Raw genomic sequence first — 23743 nt, 5'->3', positions numbered from 1 at the left:
TTCCTTTTCAATCTTGTCATTTCTGGTGTTCAATTTGCTTATCAGTTCATTTGATATCTGAGCCTCACTTTCCAATTGCAAGATTCTACCTTTTAAACTGTTATTTTCTTGGCAGATCTCTTCCATTTTCCTCAGAATCTCAGTTTTGAACTCTTCCATAGCTTGTGAGGAGTTTTCCTTATTTGAGGAGGGTCCGGATGCTTGTTTGTTCTCCTCCTCTGTTTGCTCGGTTGTCTGGATTTTCTCTGTGTAAAAGCTGTCGAGTGTTAAAGACTTCTTCTTTTTGTTATTATTCTTTCTCTTCTGAACCTCCTGATGCTGAGTAGCCATCATTAGCCCAGCAGCTTCTCAGCTTTATCCTCGGGCTCAGTGTCTGTTCCAAATCTATTGGCTCCTGAGGTCTGAATTCTGGTTTTTTCCAAGGTCAAGCCCCCTGGTGGGCCCTCTTGCTTGATCCTCTGCTGGAGGTTTCTTTACAAGTCTCAGGGCGCTGCTTCCACAGTCCTATACCCGTCTGCACTGGTTCCCCACTTAGGCTTTAGTTCTGCCTCCACCCACGCCTCTGCTCAGCGGGCACTCTCTGCGCCCAGCGTCCTGTTCCGGCGCGCGGTCAGATTTCGCGTGCTTTTTTTGACTTAATGGGGTCCTAAGTCTTGCTGCTCTCAGGAACAGGTCCCGGAGCTGCTGATGACTCGATGGGTGCCCCAAACTTGCCCTATTTCTTTTTAGCTGGGTTCGGAGCTATAGATGAGTGTGGAGGGGGTGGGGGTGGGGCGGTTGCTCAGCCCGCGATTGAATGAGAGCCCTTTGTAGCTTGGAAATGTCTCGATTCCACGTACCTTCCACGCTGTGCCCTGTTGTGGGGTTCCTCCGTTCGTCTGGACTTGTTTTTATGTCCCCTTGAGGAGTTTTGTGTGTTTTGGTCAGGAGAGGTTAAGAGCTGCTTCTTACTCTGCCGCCATCTTAACCCGGAAGCCCTAGCCAAGAGATTTTTATAAAATGTATATAAAAGCACTTTGTAAAGTATTTTTTTCAAAATTTGTCATTTGTTAAATATAATATGAAATGTTTTGTCAGATTATTTTAAACTCTTAATCTAGACATTTCATAAAAATGGAGTAAAATTTCAAATATGTCTTCTTTGCCTTCTTCCCGCAGATACCACAGATACCTCCTAAGTTTTAGGAATCATTTTGTCCTTGATCATGAACCTTATATGTATAGTTTTCATAATTATAATGCCATAACTCTTGGTAGCACTTTTAGTTTTTCCTCTTGTTAATGCTCATCTTTGGGAGAGGAGCATGAAGTCCCCACTGCTTTTCACTTTTTGAATGACTATTATAGATATCCCCTAGTGGGCCCCATTTCTAGGGCTTATGATTCTCAAAGGGTGAAACTAGTGGGTAATTGGTAGCCTTGGTGATAGCAATTATTCTGCCTCTAGTCTCACTCCTATCCCATAGAGCAGGGGTCAGCAACGAATGGCTCGAGAGCCATATCTGGCTCCACCTCCCAATTGGCCAGTCCTGGCAGAGCCCCAAGATGTGCCCCAGGGGGCCCTTCAGCCCCACCCCATATTCCAGCGCCTTCAGCCTCCATCCTCCTCCTTCTGCAGGCGTTTATGGCTCTCACAACCGAAAAGGTTGCCGACCTTTGCCATAGAGACTCCCCAAGAAAATCACTTTTCTTATTGGTACAGTGCTCTTTCCAGACCCCCACCACTCAGGTGTGATTGCTTTAATATCAAGTTCATGAAACTTGACTTAGGAGGACTCATTCATAATGAGGATATGATATCTGATTCTTTGGTAAATGTCATAGTCTTGGTCCCCTCCGTGCTTTAACCAGTAGAAATTTCCTTTCCTTTCTGATCAGCTGCTGCAGTTGGGTGCTTCACAGGGTTATCCCAGGAACTTGAATCGTTAAGAGCAAGATGCTTTGTTTTTCCAGGTTATTCTTGGTTAATTGACATCATGGGGAGAATGAATCCCAAATATGACCAATCTCCCTCTCTTTAGCTTTGATTAACTTGTTAATTGTAGTACTCTGAATTGTGATTAGTTATAAAGATATTAACCTGCAAATTCATTACTTTTCATCTATAGAATATTTTGCTAGGAGAAATGTAAACTTTAGATAAGATATAATCTTCCCTGAAGGGGCTCAGATAACTATAATATGTATTATTGCCTGATAAGTGTATCCTAGGGTTTCAATATAGGATGCTATGTGATCTCTAAGAAGGAAAAGACACATTAGGGGAAAGACTTCCTGGAGGAGGTGGCAGTAGCATTTGGGTTGCTCTTTAAAATATGGTTAAGAATTTACTGGGAGAAGAAATGAAGGAGAGCATTCTAGGCAGAGAGAATAAATAAAGGCATACAGATTTTGGTATTGGATGAGAGGTACAGGAGCCATGTTGGATTGTAGAGATTGGTCAGCTCTTTGTTGATAACTTGTTACAGTTTACTTATAATTGCTGTGCAGCAGCTATCCATTGGTTGCACTTAGGGTAACTCGCAACTTCAGTTCTTTAGAGATTGTGATATTCCAGAACTCTGTTATATAGTATCACCAGAGCAACATTGTTTATAAAAAAATTTTCATTTCAGAGATAAGTTTAAATCATTAAAAGCAACATGCTTTTTCCTAATTGCAATCCGGGTTACTTTCTTTTCCCTTTCAATTCTGGGCCCTACTTACTCTCTTTTTATCAGCAGCATCTGTCTAAAATATACATATTACTAGATTGTTCATTCAGTTATATATCAAAATCTGGATTGCAGGAAATCTACATGCACTTGATTTTTCCTGTAGCCATTAAATATTTATTGGGTGCTTACTATGTGCCAATCACTGTTATTAGGGATGGGAATACAAAGAAAGGAAAATAGTTGCTATTCTCAGGAGTTCATATTCTGTTTGGAAGACAACATTAATTAACTAGGGGCTTACAAAATATATGCAGAATAAATGTAAATTAATCAGAGAGAAGGCATTAGCAGCTGGGAGGAACATGAAAGGCTTCCATTAAGAGGTGGATTTAAGCTGCATCTTCAAAGAACCCAGGGAAACTAGAGGTAGAGGTGAGGAGTAGAGCATTCTAGGCAAAAAACAGAGAAACAGGAAATGGAGGGTTGTGTGGGTCATCAGGCTGGAGTCTTTTGAGTGATTATGGTTCTCACTTAGAAGGCTCTGCATTGTACTAGGAGGAAGATGCAGTTAATATATTTTCATCAACAAAATAGAAGAACCCTTTGGAGAACTTCACCATCTGGACTAGGATATCTTGATCTTTTTTGTGTCATAGACACTTTTAGCTATCTGATAAAGCTTATAGACCTCTTGGCAGAGTAATGCTTTTAAAAACAAAAAACAAAATACTTAAGATTACAAAGGAAACAAATGACTAATTATAAGAACACTAAAAATAAATTCCTTGATCTATGTTAGAACTCCTTATCTAGAAGAAATCTTTCTTCCATTTGTACTCTTTTTTTTAGGGTGTCCTTGATGATATCTTCAATATCTTCAAGTTTTATGTCTTGTCTGATTTTAATAGAAAGGGGATCATCAGACAAAGATTATTATTTTAAATCTTTAGTGAAAAATATGTAGTTTTGATATATACACGGGAAACATCTTGTAGTAGACTTTTGACATGTTCTTATAAATAAATTCAAGCTATCAATAAGCATATTTTTAAAATGTACAAATCCCTAATAGTTAGAGGAATGCAATTAAAAGAACTCGGAAGTTTCACCTCACACCTATCATATTGGCAAAATTAACAAAAACTGAAAATTGCAAATATTGGAAGGGCTCCAGAAAACAGGCACATTAATGTATTGTTAATAGAATTATAAACTGGTTCAACCATTCTGAAAAGCAATTTGAACTATGAACATAAAATACTAAACTATTTATACTCTTTGACCCAGTGACTTTTCTATTAAGTCTGTACTTCAAAGAAATCAAAGAAATAGGAAAAAGACTCCTATATCCTTAAATACTAAAACAAACTACTTTTGTGCTGGCAAAGAACTGGAAGCCAAGGGGATGTCAGTCAGGGATGACTAGGGTAGTAGCTCACATTTATATAGTGCTTATTATGTGCCAGACCCTGTGCTAGGAATGTTACAATTATTATCTTATTTGAACCTCACAATAACCCTGGGTGAATATAGTAGAATACAATTGATCTGAAAGAAATCATAAAGACAGTTTCAGAGACATCCGAGAAAACTTTGTGAATTGCTGCAGAGTAAAGTAAATTGCTGCAGAGTAAAGAGCAAAACCAAGAGAACAATTTATACAGTTACAATAAATAACATTTTAAAGACAAACAGCTTTGAAAGATTTAAGACCTCTGATCAATGCAGTATCTAACCATGACTCTAGAGAAATCCTGATGAAGCATGCTACCTACTTTCTGACACACATAATGGACTCATAGCACAGAATGAGACACCTTTTTTGTATATAATCAGTATGGGAATTTGTTTTACTTGACTGTGCATATAATGTTTTATCATACGGTTTTGTTTTTGTTTTTAAGTGGGGGGGGTCAGAGGTAGGAGGGGAAAAAATAGATTTTTTGCTGATTGAAAAAAATATTTTTAAGTGATACCCTATTATACAATTCATTTCCCTTAGTAGAAAATTATGTTTACTTATTGGTCAATGGAGAAGGGGATTACAATTAGAGTACCTGTAACTAAGTTAATGTTTATAGACTTTCTAAAAATTGTGATTCCGTCCCTCATGTTTCCCTTGTTCACCATCATTTCAGAAACAGAGAGAACCACAGGAAGTCATTTAAAAAATACTCAATTTTTTTTTCAAATGACAAAAATCTATTTTTTTCTCCCTCCCACTTTCTACCTCTCTTCATTGAAAAAAAGAAAAGAAAAAAACAAAATCCTTCTAACAAATGTACATAGTCAAATAAAACAAATTTCCATGTTGATTGTGTCCAAAAAAATACATGTCTCATTTTGAGCTCTAAATCCATTATTTCTCTGTCAGGCAGTGGGTAGCATGCTTCATCAGGGGTTCTTTGGAATCTGGTAAATCACTGGACTGATCAGAAGTCTTAAGTGTTTCAAAGCTATTTGTCTTTGCAGTCGTATTACTTGTAAATATAAATTATTCTCTTGCTTTTATTCACTTTACTCTGCAGTAGTTCATATGAGCTTTTTCAGATTTCTTTGGAACTGTCATTTACATTATTTCTTTTATTAAAATGGTATTTTATTATATTCATATGCCATAATTTTTATCTTAATTTTTTAATTAAAATTTTTTTCAACCAAAATTTGTTTCTTCCACCTACCCTAATTGAGAAAGCAAGAAAAATAAATCCCCTATTTAAAAACACATAAAAACAAACAAAATTCCTACCTTGGCTCTGTCCAAAAAAATATATCTAAATCTGCACTCTGAAATCATCATTTCTCTGTTAGGAGAGAGAACATATTTCATCATAAGACCTCATTAATTATTGTCATTTTATTGATTAGTGTTCCTGCTTTCAAAATTGTTTGACTTCATAATATTACTGTTACTGTATAAATTAGTGGTTCCCAAACTTTTTTGGCCTACTGCTCCCTTTCCAGAAAAAATATTACTTACCACCCCCTGTCACATACTATCACCGCTCCCAAATGCACCTGTGGCCATCACTGCTCCCCTGGATCGCTGCAGCACCCACCAGGGGGGCGGTGGCGCCCACTTTGGGAATTCCTTGTATAAATTGTTCTCCTGGTTTTGTTCCCATCTCTCTGTATTAGTCATATGTCCTCCCTGTTTCTTTGAAGTCATCCACTTTATTATTTCTGACAGTATGATAGTATTCTATCATATTTATATACTTAAATTTATTTAGACATTTCCCAATTAATATACGTCCCCTTAATTTTCAGTTCTTTTCCTCTTGAAAAAAAAAAGAGTTGCCATTAATTTTTGTACATGAATCCTTTTCATCTTTTTTTTTTTTTATATCTTTGGGGTATAGGCCTAGTGGTGGTATGGCTAGAATAAAAGATGAGTTTTTTAGTTTTTTACGATTTAGTAGATTTTTGCACATAGTTCCAGATTACTTTCCAGAATGGTTGGACTAGTTCTAACAAGTAATTCATTAGTGTTAGGCTGGCTCTTGTGTGTATTGCCATGGCCAAAGAACTTAGCAGAAGCTGGCTAGCGTCCTAGTAATAAGTCTTTCTCTGCTTCTCTAGGTTAGTCCTGAGAAAACAAGCACAGTTTTGTAATAAGACCATAACTGAAACTCTTCCAGAATGGTGAAAGATACTAGTGAATGATCTTTATAGACTTAATCTTAGAGGAACCATAGTTCTGCACAATGATGAGGCCTTTGAATAGGCCTTTTATAGAATTATTTTGCTAATTACTTATTTTTTTCATGCATCCTTGCATGTATAAATGTTATAAGTTCTTTAAGTTATAGGTTTAGTGAGTGACTAATAGAAATGTAGCTTGTCTTTATATGGAACTGATTCCTCTGTGTAACACTCCCTTCAAGCCCATCTTGCAGAGGCCCTCATAATTTGGGTTCCCAGATGTTGGCTTCTCCCTCAGGTTCTGATAACTATCATGGTTCTTTTGATGAGCTTCTCATTAACAGTCAGTCAGACATAGTAAGTAGTTAGTAAAGACATTTATTAAAATGTTATTGTTAGAGCCCTTTATGTTTACCACCTTTCCCACTCTTCCACAGGTACACATACATCAGATACAGGAACAATGTGCACAGACATAAAATACACCGATAGTGATAGACAACATTTTGATAACTCATTAGTTGTGGCACACTGTTGAGTCTCAAATTTTTTTCTCTCTTTTGGAACTTCACAGTGCTCCTCCAAGGACAACATCTCTTCTGAGTGGGTTGCTCAGCTAGACTCCTAAATTCTTTTCTTCTCTAAACTAGGAGTTCTCAGTTGCCAAGACTAGCTTGATCTTGAATCCACAACTGGCTTCCTTCCCTGTCTCTGTCAATCAGGGCTTCCCTCATGTTCTCTTTGGCTTATTTAATCTTATTCCTCTTATCCTTACTAATCCACACCAATGCCCCTTTCTCCTCAAGATTTCATAAATTAGTTGGGGTATTAGGAAGGTAGTTTTGCTTAGAAACAAAGAAATTTGCTTGTTTCTATACCAAGTTGTCCCCACAATAAATTCTAAGAAATAGTTGCTCTTATTTTTTTTAATTTGGCTTTACATTATTACAAAAAATGAATAATGCGGAAATGGGATTTGAGTGATAATATATGTATAACCCAGTGAAGTGGCCTGTTATCTCCAGGAGGGGGTAGGAAAGAGGGAAGGGAGACAAGAATCATGTAACTATGGGAAAAAAATAAAAAAATAAAATAAAATAAATTTAAATTTGGTCTTAATTCAAAAAGTGAATCAAAAATTAAAATGAAAATACTTTTCTATTTAATAAAATTTTGAGGTTATTGCTACTAAAGCTTGTACTCTTAGGCATTTGTGATATGGTTAAAAATTTGTCACACCTTTACCTTTGAATAAGAGACAAAAGCTAATTTCATAGATCCAAAGAGAAAAAAGGTCACAGGGGTAGATCCAAAGAGAAAAAAGGTCACAGGGGAAGTTAAGGAGGGAACAACATTTGGACATAGGGAAATGGTTGAGAGAAATCCAGCAAATAATAATCAGCATTTTGTGATAATTAGATTAAATCTAAAAATGGGCAGTGTAGACTTAAATCTAAACAATTTCTTATATATGGAATATATAGTGAAATATATAAATAAATGGGAGAGAGAGAATTTATAATGGAATAATGTTTACCATAGGGTCCCTCTGGGATGTGGATCATACAATTATAGATCTAGTGTTAGGCATGACCTGAGAGGTCATCTAAATTTGTCCCTTTACAGATGAAGAAACTGAGGCCTAGGGAAGATAAGAAACTTCCCATAAATGTCAGAGATGTGAGTCGAACTACAATTTCTTTTTTCTTTTTTAAAAATTCATTTATTTAAATAATTAATTTAGACAAATTTTTCATGTTTTATATTCTTTCCCTCACCTTCTCCCTTCCCTCCATAGCCATTGAGCAGTTCAACTAGGTTTTACATGTATCATTGATCAAGACCTATTTCCATATTATTAAAATTTGCAGTAGAGTGATCATTTAGAGTCTACATCCCTGATCATATCCCCATCGAATTATGTGTTCAAGGAAATGTTTTTCTTCTGTTTTTTACTTCCACAGTTCTTTCTCTCGATGTGGATAGTGTTCTTTCTCATAAGTCCTTCAGAATTGTCCTGGATCATTGCATTGCTGCCAGTAGAGAAGTCTATTACATCCAATTGTGCCACAGTGTATCAGTCTCTGTGTACAATGTTCTTTTGGTTCTGTTCCTTTCACTCTGCATCAATTCCTGAAGGTTGTTCCAGTTCACATGGATTTCCTCCATGAACTACAATTTCTTATTGCAGAACCTGGATTTTTTTGACCATATTAGGCTAAGGGCTTAGTCTCATTAACATTTTTTAAAAGCGATAACAAAAAGTAGTATATACTGAAATCTATAGATTTATAGTTTCGTTCATCTTTTATTTATTATATTATAATATTACAAATTACATAATATAAAATTACCAATGTTTATATTATAATATAATATAAGCTCACATTATATTATAAATCCATCCATTTATTAAATACTTATGAGGTATCGAGATACTATCCTAGATGTTGTTGACATCTTTTCCAGATAGTTAAATAAATGGTTATGGAGATAAACCATATAAAAACCATACAATTTAACTTATTAATTACCTATTATGTGTTAAGGTACCTTATTAGGAACCTGAGGATATAAAGGCAAAAAATGAAATAGCTTCTTCCCTCAAACAACTTAACATTTTCTTCAGGATGATAAAACATGTAATAAATATGTAAATGTCAAGTACATACAAAATAATTTTAAGAGGAAGAGTGCAGTAATAAGTTGGAGAATCAGGAAAAGCTATTGTGTGAAAAACTAGAAAGCCACAGATAAAACTTCATTTTAGCAGAAAATAAGCCAGCCTATAGGTCAGTGTTATCAATCATGACCTAGGAAACAAATTGGAGGCTCATGTGTGTTTGGGTTCAGTAAAAGGTTAAATGATGTCAAAAAGGGTACTTAAATTAAAATAAAGCATTATCTTAAGTTTAAACAAAACCATTTTTATGTCTGCATTTGATGTACTGCTTGCTATTCTGATTGATCTCAAGAATAATAAAACAAAATAAGAAAGGATTCAGAGGAGGAGCACTAATGTACAAGACCTAGAATCAGGAAGACCAGAATTCAAGTGTGACCCTAGCTATGTGACTTTGAGGAAGTCACTTAGCCCAACTGCCACAGTTTACTCATCTTTAAAATGAGCTGGAGAAGGAAATGGCAAACTGCTCCAATATCTTTACCAAGAAAATTCCAAATGAACTCATGAATCATAGCAATAATAACAACACTAAATTATCACGGGGACAGGGAGGCTTCAATATAAGAAAATAAAAGAATTAGAATTTCTTCAACCTATTTAAGAATAAGACCTGAAAGAAAATGTGATCAAACTTTCTTGAATCATGAAAGATGTGGTTTAGTTAAATCTAGATTTTGTTTACCTAGAATACCATGAGTTAAGGAGTTGTATTTGAAAGAGTTGTTTTTTTTTTAACATTAAAGGAATTATTATTGTATTTGGTATAATATATACATTTTGGATAAAGTGCTAGTTGTAGAAGATTAAGTTTTGAGCTTGAAGTCAGAAAGACCTAGGGTAAAATCCTACTACTGATACTTAATATTGTTCTGGGACTCTGGTTAAATACTGAACTATGTATCTAAGACAGCTCCCCAGGAATAATTCAGTCATAGGTATGTTGGTCCCAGATACTTTTAACAAGGTGACCCTAGACAAGTCACTTAATCGCAGCTACCTAGCCCTTACTATTCTATCAATTTTAAAACAGAAGATAAAGGTTTTTTATTTTTATTTATTTTTATTTTTTTACTGTTCTGCAAAGCACACTTCCATATTGTCATTGTTGTAAGACTACACTCATACATAATCAAAACCCAAAATAAAATTGTAAATACACTGATGTCAAATATGACGCCAATAGTTCTTTCTCTGGAAGTGGAGTTAAGTCTTTTAAGATTGTCCCAGATAATTGCATTGCTGAGAGTAACCAAATTTTCACAGATAATCATCGTCTAATATTGCTGTTATTGTGTACAGTGTTCATCCAGTTCTGCTTATTTCACTCTGCATAGTTCCCACAGATCTTTCCAGCTCTTTCTGAAATTATCTTGCTTATCATTTCCTATAGCATAATAGTATTTCATTACCAACATGTATCACAGTTTGTTCAGCCATTTCCCAAATGATGACATCCCCTAAATTTCCAGTTTTTTGCCACCACAAAAAGAGCAGCTATAAATATTTTTGAACAAATGGGTTCTTTCCCTTTTTTGAAAATTATCTTTGGGTTATGGACCCACTAGTGGCAGGTCAAGGTTTTTATAAAAAAGTTCAGCCAGAGTTTAAGTAAGTTAATAATTGGTATATCTGTGGCAAGTAGTTGGGGATGTTTGGATTATGCTTTAGGAGTTTGAAGAGTTTAGATTAATCATTGGTTTTGATCTTATATAATTGCTTTATAATGCTAGAATGTTTGTGTTTTTGAAGATTCCTGCATCTTTGCATGAAGGAGCCTGGATTATAAAAATATGTATAATATATAAGAGCACTTAAAATTTTAGAACTCACTTAGTTCCATGTCACTTTGACATTCAAAAACAGTTATCTTATGCACTTTTTGGGGGCAGCTTTAATCGTTTTGGGTAGAAAAAATATTTTGTATGATCATAGTTTTGATTTTGAATATTAGACTGACTGGCAAGCATATAGCAATATTCTATTACTATCTCCTATAGTGTTTTTACTATTCTAAAATGTTTTTACTTTTTCTTTTAGAAAGTGGAGCTGTTCCCAAAAAAAAGGATCCATTAACACATACTAGTAATTCACTTCCTCGATCAAAAACAGTCGCAAAAACCACATCCACAGGTCTTTCAGGTCACCACAGAGCACCCAGTTGTAGTGGGCTTTCCATGGTCTCTTCAGCTAGACAAGGAACTGTCCCTGCAACTACATCTCATAAGGTACTCCAAAATTGAAACCTGACTTTAAGTGCTAACACAAGACATTTTTTGTACATATATGCTTCCTTAACTGAATAGTTATATTTCTGAAAAGTAAAGTTGCAGGCTGTGTTTCTGAAAATAGATTTCAGTTAAATGCATGAGGGAACTTAATATTAAAGGGACTCCCAATCCTGACTCTTTCAATGCCTCGTTTGTCTTTATGTGTTGCATTTGTTTGCATAGCATTCCATTTTCATTTGAAATCCTTTTTTCAGCCACTTAAAAATATTTATGAATCTTGGCATTTTAGAGACTTGGTGTAATGTTTCTTATAGATCCAGTCTAGCCTATGAAATATTTTTAATATTTAGCAATTTAATTTTTTGGATAAAGTCTACCCCAGATTTGCCCTATAATAAAAAGTTGTTATGCCAGTTTTTGCTGGGATTAAATGGCATAATCTGGTAAATTTCAGATTTGAAATAAATTAAATAAAAAGCTATGTATTTATGGGATAGAGAATCTGATTTTGAAATAAATTAAATAAAAAGCTATGTATTTATGGGATAGAGAATCTGATTTTGAAATATTCTTTAGGCAGTGGAGTGAGCAAAAATAATTTATCATCAGAATTATGAAAAACTAAATTATTTTTAAACTGAGCATATGCTTAAATTTTATTTCATAATTTAAAAACTGTAACTACCTGAAACCTTAAAGATAGCTTATTAGGAGAGTGTAAATGTTAGGCTGTGTTTGTTTCACTATTTTAAAAAAGCTTTGATTTTTTAAGGGAACTCCAAAAACTAACAGAACAAATAAACCTTCAACTCCTATGACTGCTGCTCGAAAAAAGAAAGACTTGAAGAATTTTAGGAATGTGGACAGTAATCTTGCTAATCTTATTATGAATGAAATTGTTGACAAGTAAGTTAAATTATTGAATCTTTTATTCATTGGTTTAAAATTATTTTGTGACTAATAAGTATTCTGACTTGAAGAAAAAAGTACTTTTTATATTTAAAAATTTCATGATAGTTTTCACTTAATAAAGATGATTCATGTTAAAGTTAAATATTTAAAATAAACATGAAAATCACTAAATGCCTAATCAACTATTAATTATTTGACGTTAATTTAGATATAAGTGTGAATAAAGTCTCATCATGAGATTAATTATATTCTTTCTCTTTGTCAGTGGAACAGCTGTCAAATTTGATGACATAGCTGGACAAGAGTTGGCAAAGCAAGCATTGCAAGAAATTGTTATTCTTCCTTCCCTTAGACCTGAAGTAAGGAAATCATTAACATTTTCCTGTGGCATCTTATATTGAAGCAGAGATAGTAAGCAAATGTCATGATGGAACTACAATTATATTCATGTGCTTATACAAAACTATGACAGTAGAAGTAATAAAAAAATGAAAAAAATTGTAAGACAGACAAGAAAATGGAAATCAAGATACAAGATGTATTAGTGTAATATGATGACTAGTTCTATCTGAGAGGAAAATTTGTTGTTTTCAGTCATTAAAATTTGTTTTATGTTTAAAGAATAATAGATTCAGAGCTGAAAGAGACTCTTAGGGGAAAATTAATAAGGTATTCCTAAGCAATCTGTGTTTTGATAAAGCTAAGAAATCAAAGAATTAGAATGAAAACCAAAAGAGAATGCCTTTGAAATATGGCCTCAGTTCTGCCTAAGAATTGCTCTCTAAAGTCACCTAGTCACCAAAATGGAGAGAGGGACAATGAATGTCAAGGCATCTAAATTCCCAGTATGCTTCTTAATTGTCATATGAAAATTAACTTTACCAGCTGGGCCTTTTCTTTGTATATATACACATTTAGTGTTGTTTTGGATTTGAACACTTGATAAAACAGTACTTGCAGTGTATGTGTTTATTGCTATTTCATGAATCCTACCCGAAAATCTTAAAAGATTATTTCAAGCCCTTTAAAACAAAACTATATATTCTTTTCAAATAAAAGGACCTTGGGGGGCAGCTAGGTAGCTCAGTGGATTGAGAGCCAGGCCTAGAGACGGGAGGTCCTAGGTTCAAATCTGGCCTCAGACACTTCCCAGCTGTGTGACCCTGGGCAAGTCACTTGACCCCTATTGCCTGCCCTTACCACTCTTCTGCCTTGGAGCTAATACACAGTATTGACTCCAAGATGGAAGGCAAGGATTTAAAAAAAAAAAACAAAAAAACAACCAAATAAAAGGACCTTGGAAGCCTTTCTTGTTAATTAAATCATCTTACATTTTTGAGGAAAATTGATATGACTGCTCAAGGAAAGAGTTGTTCCTTTTATTTAGAATTCAAATTATGACTGTTTTGTCTTTTCTCTGTTTACTTCTTCTGGAGCATGAGATCTTCTTTACGTGGAGACAGCCCTGTTATTTTGAGTCAAAGGACCTATTCTCTCTCTGTCACTTATTACCTATCTGGTCTAGGGTCAGTCATCTTATCCTCTTTGGCTTCAGTTTCCTTGTCTATATGTAAAATGAGCAATTTAAAAAATTTTTTTTAAATGAATGGGCTTCTAGATCTCTTCTGCTTATAGATCCTATGACCCTGCAGTAATGTGTAGCCAGATCCCATGGATTATCATTTTGATTAACTTCTGTCAGTAGTTATATGAGAGAATCAAATACACAAAGGCCAAGACAGTACTCATGGATGTATTGAGTATTTGTTAAATGTCATTATTAAATACTTGCTGAGGTCTTTTTTTATTGGGAAACACATTTCTGGATTTATAATGGAATCAGGGGGAAATGATACTGTATTTACTCAGGTTTTCAGGAACATACCTAATGTAAACAGCAGAGTTAAACTGTTTTGTGACCTTTCATGAACAGAGTTGGAATAAAAGAACATATCAGTGTTAGGAAAAATAGATTTACCTTATTTTAGAATTATGGGGTAATATTTACTTAAGTTTTAATACTTTAATAAAACTGATATCAAATTAATGAGTGATACTTGGACATCATTTGTTTCTAGTTGGATAGAAGTTGATACTTCAATCTTTTCACATACAGGGGTTGATAGAGTGAGTTTTCAAAAGAATAATAGGTTTTTCAGGACTACATGGTTTTCTATACTCTCAGAATGTTCTCTTTCCAAACAACTTTCCCTAAATGTTTCCAAAGGAGAATATACTCTTCCTTGTTTAGCATTTGACTGTAGACATTAGCATGGCATACATGAGATTTATGGGAAAGGGCATTGGGATTGGAAGCAAATAAATGGATGCCCATTTAGCATACTATGAATTCTCCCATCCAGCTTTACTAAGCCTGACTTTCACCTTAATTTCTTCATATGTAAAATGTCAGCAGTAATGCTTACACTGCCTACTACAGGCTGTTGTGAGAAGGTGCTTTACAAACTGTAAAATTGTAATTAACAGATTCCTTTGTAGTGTGATTTGAGTGGTTTTGTTGTTGATTCTCCTTTAATTGACAGTACTATTGACTTTTCAATGGTATATGAAATCCCACTATTACAGTTTTATATTTTGGCTAAGGGATTTCATTTTCATGGATCTTCTGTTAAAAATAAAAATAGACTTGGGAGGGATAGAATGGAAGAGCATTTATTAGCAATTAGAAAAGCATTTATTAATCACTATATGCCAAGTGTCATGATAAGCTCTAAGGATACAAATAGAAAATTGAGATGCTCCTTGCTTCTAAGGAGCCTAAAGGAGGGTTCCTTTTTGTATCTTAATGGCAGATAGAAAGGCCAGGTAGTTTTTAGGCAGAGAAATTAGCTAGGGAAGTGACTACCTATTGCTCATATTGTAGTAGTTTCATAACTGGTCTTTTTGCCTTTTGCTTCTTCCGTTTATTTGGGGTAGTCCTGCTAAATTAATATTCATAAAGCTCTCAGCATGTTAACTCTCTTGCCAAAAGAACTTTAGTAAAGGTTAAACCTCATAAGTCAAGGCCTTCTATTATTTGGTCTTACTTTATTTATTACTCCTACTATTTGAATAGTCTGTCTGTCTGTCTCTCTCTCTCTTTCTCTGTCTGTCTCTCTCTCTCTCTTTTGGCAGTCTTCATCTTTCCTGACCTCTTTGAAGCTTTTGCTACAGTAGACCTCCTGGACTTCCCATCTTATCCTTTGGTCTTCATAACACTATTGTCTTTCGTTTCTTTTCCTACCTGTCCAACTCTTCCTTTCTAGGATCATTATCCATGACCTGTCTCCTAAGCATAAGGGTACCTCCAAACTATTCTGTGCCCTCTCTTCCTTTCTGTACTTTCTTGGTAAACTCAGAGGAGTACAGTTATCTTTGGAGATAGCTCCCAACTTTTCCCCCACAAATTTACTAAAAGGCAGAACAAAACTGTTCTTGTGTGTCCTTGTACTAGGCATAGTCCCAGAGAAGTAGCTATGTGCAAGTGAGAATAAAAGAATATATAATTTAGATTATCAGGAATATGTTTACATTATTCTAGAATTAAGAAGTAACAGATTGGGGACAGCTGGGTGGCTTAGTGGATTCAGAGCCAGGCCTAGAGATGGGATCTGGGTTCTGGGTTCAAATTTGGCTTCAGGCCCTTCCTAGCTAGGACTTTGGGCAAGTTACTTAACCCCTACTGTTTAACTCTCACCACTCTTTTGCCTAGAAACCAATACACAATATTGATTCTAAGGTGGAAGGTAAGGGTTTAAAAAAAAAGAAGTAACGTATTATTTAAGTATTAAAATTGATTTCAAAGTAATGAATGATACTTTGACAGTATTTGTTTCTAAATTGAGAGAAGTTGTTACTTTAATCTTTTCTTATGCAGAGATTGATAGACATAGGTCTTTTTTCCTTTATTTTTTTTGGGAGGCTAGACATTTCCACCTGTGTATCTCACAAATATCTCGAACTTAACTTGTCTAAAATCAAATTTATTTCTCTTAAACCAATCCTTTCTTCCTAATGAAAGAATCGGCATCCTTCCATTTATCCAGGTTTACAGTATCAGCAAGATTCTTGATCTCATACTCCCATGTCCAGGCACTGTCAAGTCTCTTAGATTCCATGTCTGTAACCTCTTTTGCATACATCCCTTAACCTTCTTTCTTCACATGATCAGTACCCACATTCATAGCCATCTCTTGACTGAACTAGTAACTTCCTAAATAACAAATAATCTTCTTGCCTCTCCGTCCTCCATATAACTGTTAAAATAATCTTTCTACAGTACAAATCTGACCCATGTAACAATACTGCTCAAGAAACTGGAGTGACTCTATTATTTCTAGGATAAAATGAAATCTTTTTTGGTTTTTAAAGCCTTTTACAATCTTGTCTCAAATTTTCTTTTCAATTTTCAAATTTGTTTCACATTAGTCCCCATCATATACCCTGTAGTTGAACCAAACTAACCTATATAGCAGTCCCCATTTGTGACATTCTACTCCTTGAAAGCAGGGAGTTATAAATTTTTGTCCTTCTGTTCCTAGTACCTTGTTGGTGCATTTTAGTTGGCAGGTCCTTAGTATATATTTGTTGAGTTAATCAAATTTGGACACACACACAGAAACAAACAAAAACAAACAATCAAACTACAACCAAACCAAACTACTAATGCCTAAAACATTTAAGCTTGCCACCTCATCTTTCACTCATGCTATTCTGTGTACTTGGAAAGCTTTTCCTGTCATTTTTGCCTGTTAATACCCTGATTTTAAGGCTTATATTAGAGGTTATCTCCTCATTGAAGCTTTTCTATATTCTTTCTATCCTTAGAATGACTTTCTATATAAGTGACTATAATTATGGTTTATAGCTATATAATGCTTTATAAGGTTTTCAAAAGTCTTTACACATATTATTTCATATATTATCAACTCCTTATATAATAATATATACTGTTAGGGTTATTGTGAGGATAAAACAAGATTAATCGGTAAAGCAGTTAGTACAATGCCTGGCACATAGTAGGTATTATATAAACATTAGCTATTGTTGTTGTTGTTATATCATTAAAATAACACTGTGAGGTTGATGCTTTAATTATCTTCATTTAACAGAAGAAACTGAACCTTAGAGAAGTTAAGTGACTTTCCCTGGGTCTCACAGCTAGTAAATATTTAATCCAGAATACAAATCAGGCTTTCTGACTCCAAGTCCAGATATTTTTTTATTACCCCCCCCCCCCATACCTTTATATAAACATCTCTTATGGCAGTAACCATTTTCCACCTTAATAAGCATTTGTGTGTTTTTTTTCCTTCTATTTCTTGTTAAGCTTCTTGAAGACAGGGAATTTCATATTCATTTTTATTTCCCATAGTGTGTAACATAGGACTATGAACATAGTAAGCATTAATTTCTATAAAATTGAAGGTGCTCCAATGCTATAAACATTTGAAGGTTTTGAATATGGTTCCCTTCCTCAAGGAAATTATAGAATGATTGAGAATAAAAGCAACTTGGAAATATATTATTATAAAAACAAGTAGCATTATATGGGTAAAATTAATAATTGAATGCATTAGTAATAGAAATAAATGCCATAATGCACTCTGCTGTTGGTTTTCAGTTGAGCAGTTTGAACTTTTAAGTGCTTAAGAAATTTGAAGCAGGACAAAATCATTGTGGGATAAACATTTCCCTATAGGAATTAGGGTTTGGGATGGTAGAGCTTAGAGAGAAGGAAGGGGGAGAAGATGATAGAGGCATAAATGAAAGCATTGAAATCTTGCAAATAAGTTCAAAATTTTAGTCAATTATATTCTCACATGAGTTAATAACTTCTAGTCCTCATTTGTGTAACTTCCTCATATCTTCGTACTTAGACCTTTTCCTTAACTTTAACTTAGTTCTGCATGTGCCACCTTCAGTAAAGAAACAGATCTATCGCCCTTTCTTATTAAAAGAGTCTTAATCTTGGTGCTAACATCTCCCTGGGTTTCAAATTCTGATGTCTTTATATATGGGGTAGCTATAATTATATTTATATATGTATGTATATATGTGAAATTTATAATTATTGTAGTGCAAATAGTGTGCAGGTCAGCCCTGCAAGGCTTTGTTGGAGAATTTGACAGTTGAGAAAGGTTTAGAATTTTGAGGAAGTTCAGTTGATCCTGGGGACTCATGGTGAGGAGGAGGGTCAATCTGAGCTCTTTCTTTGGAAAAAACCTGACCTATATTCTGCAGCTTTTCTCTTAAAAATTGTTAGCTTAGTTATTTCCTTTGAATCTCCCTAACCTCCCTTATTCCCCATCTTCATTTTTCCTTCCCTGCCTGAATTTCTGTGAGGGTTTTGAAAGGAGGGTAGTTTGGAGTGTTAGTTTAAACTTGATAGTTTTAAATAGTCAAATAGGGCTTACCCTTGTTACAAATTATCTATTGAATCATTGTATCCAACTTTCCTAACCCCATTGATTATAAACCTCTTGTGAGCTGAGTTAAGGCAGGTCCTTTCTCAGTTTCACATTCCTGTCTCCCTCCCCCACCTGAAGCTCTCTCTAGGTGGCTGTTAGGGTTGTATCCTCTATCTTTTCCAATCAACCCTTAAACTGATAAACCCAGTTTGTCTTTTAATCAAAATCTTTGGCTACTTCATTAGTTGATTGATAAGAGAGGGAGAAGGGAAGAAAGGAATCATATAGTCTGAGTTGTGAAGGGAGTTGGAGGTGTCCATTTTGGAGGAAGTGCAATCTTAATACTTCCTCTGAACTGTTCCTTTGTAAACCTGAGAAACTGACTAGCAGCCCTCTAGTCAGTTTCAAGCCATTCTTGGCTGGCCCTAACCTTTGTCTGTAGAAGTGCCCTTCCTACTTGAAGGGCTCAGTCTGTTTCCCTTAAGTGTCTCTGCCTCAAACCTGTGTCCCAATCTGGGTCTCCCAGGCTGTAGCTGATTGCCCAAAATATCTCATCCTCTCCCTTGTAACTCTTTATACCTCCGTGTTTATATTCCCTAAACTCCGCCATTCCCTTGCTTCTCCTACCATTTCAATTTACCACCTTTACCATTATACTTTCCTTATTCACTTTCTGCCTTAGGGATTCACAAACCCCTATCCACAGTGCCTTCTCCTCTATTCCAACCATACCTCTGCCTTAATTCCCTTGATTACCTCTGGTCTTTGGTCCCATATCACCCCATTACCTCAGTACCTTACTGCATCCCTGCCTAATTCCCTTATTACATCTAAAATAAATTCCTTTATTACATTATATATGTATATAAAATATTAGGGGGTAGCTAAGTGGCACAGTGGATGGAGTTAGGGGACTTGGGTTCAAATGTGGCCTCAGACACTTCCTAGCTGCATGGTCCTGAGCAAGTCACTTAACTTCTTTTGCTTAGCCTTTGCCCTTCTGCCTTAGAGTTTCATTAAGACAAAAGAATAAAGGGGTTTTTTTAAAATTAGGAATCATTTGTCCTTATTTTGTAAAGATATCTTTTCTATTTCATTAGTAACTATTTCCCTACATTTAATGATTTTCATTTACCTGTAGAAAAAAAATTTAAACTAAAACATGTTTGTTTATTTTTTTAAGTTATTCACAGGGCTAAGAGCTCCAGCTCGGGGATTGTTGCTGTTTGGCCCACCTGGTAATGGGAAAACTATGCTGGTAAGAAATGCTATTATATGTTTGAATCTTTCTATATTTGAAACCATAAAGTTCATTTTTCTTTCCTAGATATTTCTCTTATTTTTCTTTTTAAAATATATATAACTTTACCTAGAAACTTTAGTAATGATAAACTGAATAAATATTTTGCATAAGTAAAGAAGCTTTGTGGTGTAATGGGAAATGGGCCAGCCTGTGAGTCTAACCTATATTCTTATCCTCCTTTGACACTTAATGGTATAATCATTGGCAAGTCACTTCACTGTTCTGAGCCTAAGTTAAGAAATGATAACCTTATTGATACATAGTATAAATATTATTATCTCAATTTTACTGATGAAGAAAGTTATTTAGTATTTCTTAGAGGACTACATAAATGAGTTGGGGAATCAGTAGTAAATATTTTTCTTAACAATTATATTCTGTTTAGTATTTGACAGTTTTTCCTTAATTGTAACTTAGTAATTTTCTTTTTGACGTTTGCTTTTTCTGCTTCCTAGCTTTTCTATTAAAGAGCTCACAAACAGATTTACATAAAGGCTAACATGCAGTCTGTTTAGTATGTGTTTTTGGACAGGTGAAAGGAGTAGCAGAATAATTTTTATCCTTTTAAGACTTTATATAAAAGTATACAAGTAGACATGTCAAAGGGGTTAGAACACTGGCTTTGGAGTCTAGGAAGTTCTGGATTAAAATTCTGCCTCTAAAACATACATAGTGTGGACCATTGGGAAATCACTGAATTTTTCAGTGACTACAGACAACTCTGTAAACCCATAAGTTGCACAGTCTGCATCTATGAAGAAAGTTTTCAAGTTGTATGTTCTCTACATCAGTAAAATCATATATGGATGAAATAATATATATACCTTACTATGTTGAATACTTGGTTGCTTTTTAGCTACTTTAGCAGACTGAAAAATGAGGAAGTATATGCTTTGTTCAAATTATACAAAAACCTGTATCTAAGTTATCTAAGTTGCCAACATTTTTTTCCTACCATGTTTCTCAGTAGTTCTGCTTTCCTAGATATCTTAGCCAGAACGAAAGAATGAACAGAGAACCAGCATAATTTTTTGCTAGTAACTCAGCACCCTTTGTTTTAAGCTATGATTCCCATAATAGAAAGGAGAAAAGCCAGTATCCTCTTCTTTTCCTTCTAGTTCTTTTGAGAAAAGGACTTGACAGGAAGTTTTCATATTTTTAAAATTAATTTATTTTATTTAGAATATTTTCCCATGGTTACATGACATGACTCATTTTCTTTCCTTCTCCTCAATCCCCTCCCATAGCCGATATGCAATTCCACTAGGTTTTACATGTATCATTGATCGAGACCTATTTCCATATTATTGATAGTTGGACTAGAGTTATTGTTTAGAGTCTGCATCCCCAATCATATCCCCATCAGCCCATGTGTTCAAGCAGTTGTTTTTCTTCTGTGTTTCTCCTCCCACAGTTCTCCCTCTGGATGTGGATAGTTTTCTTTCTCATAAGTCCCTCAGCCTTGCTCTGGATCCTTTCATTGCTGCTAGTAGAGAAGTCTGTTATGTTCGATTTTACCACAGTGTATCAGTCTCTGTGTATAGTGTTCTCCTGGTTCTGCTCCTTTCACTCTGCATCAAATCCAGGAGGTCATTCCAGTTCACATGGAATTCCTCCAGTTTGTTATTTCTTTTATGACAATAGTATTCCATCACCAACAGATACTACAGTTTGTTCAACCATTCCCCAATTGAAGGGCATACCCTCATTTTCCAGTTTTTTTACCACTACAAAGAGTGCAACTATAAATATTTTTGTACATGTCTTTTTCTTTATGATCTCTTTGGCGTATAAACCCAGCAGTGATATGGCTGGATCAAAGGGCAGGCAGTCTTTTAGCACCCTTTGGGCATAGTTTCAAATTGCCATCCAGAATGGTTGGATCAATTCACAACTCCATCAGCAACACATCAATGTCCCAATTTTGCCACATCTCCTCCAACATTCACCACTTTGCTTTGTTGTCATATTAGCCAATTTGCTAGGTGTGAGGTGGTACCTCAGTGTTGTTTTGATTTGCACTTCTCTAATTAAAAGAGATTTAGAACACTTTCTCATGTGCTTATGGATAGTTTTGATTTCTTTATCTGAAAATTGTCTATTCATGTCCCTTACCCATTTATCAATTGGGGAATGGCTTGATTTTTTGTACAATTGATTTATATCCTTATATATTTGAGTAATTAGACCTTTGTCAGAATTTTTGTTATAAAGATTTTTTCCCCCAATTTGTTGATTCCCTTCTAATTTTGGGAGCATTGGTTTTGTTTGTACAAACCCTTTTTAATTTAATATAATCGAAATTATTTATTTTACATTTTGTAATTTTTTCTAACTCTTGCTTGGTTTGAAAATCTTTCCTTTCCCAAAGAGCTGACAAGTATACTATTCTGTGTTCGCCTAACTTATAGTTTCCTTCTTTATATTAAAGTCATTCAACCATTCTGAATTTACCTTGGTGTGTAGGGTGTGAGATGTTGATCTAAACCTACTCTCTCCCATATTGTGACAGGAAGCTTTCATAATAGAGGAAAAACATAATTGTGTTATGCTATCAGTAGTCATGTCTTTGATTTTTAGAAAGTGTTTGTTAGCTATTTCTATAATACAAATTGGGTCCTGTTTAAATAGGATATTGTGATGCTTTAAGTCCTTATTTTAATATATACTCATGTAGCTTTGCATCTGCTTTTTTTTGTGTGTTTTAAAGGCCAAAGCAGTAGCTGCAGAGTCCAATGCTACTTTCTTTAATATAAGTGCTGCAAGCTTAACCTCGAAATATGTGAGTAACTGTTTTTGAAATTTATTAACTTATGTTAATGTGTAAATCTTAATATATTAAATACTAATGATAGCATAAATAAGAATGTTTCCTTAGACTTTTATACATACTTTAAAGATATAACAAGAAGATACAGACTTGAAAGTAGTTCACATGTTTGACATTCTCTTCTTAATACTTTCCTTTGTGGAATATAATCATTTTACCCATAAACATGCAATTCAACAAATGTTATTAAATGTAAGCATCAAGTATTCAAAGTGAACCATGAAACAGTACCTGCCCTCAAAGAACTTAAATTTCTTCTGAGTGAATATGAAACCTTTTATAAAATAAATAAATACAAAATATATAAATAGGATTATAAAATTATAAAAGTATGCTCAGGAGGGAGAGAGCACTAATTACTGGTGGGAAGAGGAAATCAGTAAATATTTCATATAAGAGATAGTACCTGAGTTATGCTTTGAAGGAAGCTAAGGATTCTTTGAGACATGGGTGAGAAGATATGGGGGCCTGCTTGTTCAAAGATACAAGAGGCAAAAGATGGAATGTTTTGTAAAGGGAATAGTTAATAGGCTGGTTTGATTGAAATAGAACTTCCATGAATAATGTGAAATAAGACTGGAGAGCTAGATAGTAGCTAAATTAGCAGAGAGCTTTAAATTCTAGGAAAGAATTTTGTTTTCAATCCTAAGGGGAAGGGAGCAGTTTGGACTTTGGGAGCAGTAGATACTATTAGTTATTAGATAGGAAGTACCCAAATTCTCTGAGGCTCTCCCTACCCCTGGTACTCTGGTTTTATATTTAACCTTCCTAAGCTCCTTCCTTATTTCCCTTCTGTTGTTTATATACCCCCACTTTTGTTTATTTGCTTTCTAATGTCTATGATGATATTCTAAAAAAAGCTTAATGTTATATTAGTTATTGAGTAGCAAGAGCTTTAGGAATAGCAATGTCTTATATTACACAGCAGACATGTTAACAGGGTTAATGCCAGGGGAAATTGTGCATTTTATAGTTCAGTTTCCAACCTTCAGGTAGTCAGTATTATTAAGGACTTGCAGTGTGCAGAAGCTCAGTATTAAGGTACCAGGGGATTCAGAGACAAAATTATCCA

At 34.6% G+C, this 23743-nt stretch overlaps 1 protein-coding gene across 4 annotated transcripts in view; it reads left to right on the top strand.

The window, feature by feature from the left end:
- Nucleotides 1-23743, top strand: part of SPAST (spastin) — a 100113-nt gene that overhangs the window by 49236 nt on the left and 27134 nt on the right. For all 4 annotated transcript variants that reach the window (XM_044663696.1, XM_044663694.1, XM_044663695.1 and 1 more), the window contains 5 exons: nucleotides 11026-11213; nucleotides 11989-12122; nucleotides 12394-12487; nucleotides 19722-19796; nucleotides 22552-22623. In XM_044663696.1, the coding sequence (XP_044519631.1) occupies nucleotides 11026-11213; nucleotides 11989-12122; nucleotides 12394-12487; nucleotides 19722-19796; nucleotides 22552-22623 (563 nt within the window). The remainder of the gene's footprint in view (nucleotides 1-11025; nucleotides 11214-11988; nucleotides 12123-12393; nucleotides 12488-19721; nucleotides 19797-22551; nucleotides 22624-23743) is intronic.

The sequence above is a fragment of the Gracilinanus agilis genome, chromosome 2 (genome assembly GCF_016433145.1).
Source record: "Gracilinanus agilis isolate LMUSP501 chromosome 2, AgileGrace, whole genome shotgun sequence".
Lineage (NCBI taxonomy): Eukaryota > Metazoa > Chordata > Mammalia > Didelphimorphia > Didelphidae > Gracilinanus > Gracilinanus agilis.
The sequence above is the reverse complement of the archived record's forward strand: the minus strand, read 5'-3'. Positions and strand labels throughout refer to the sequence as shown.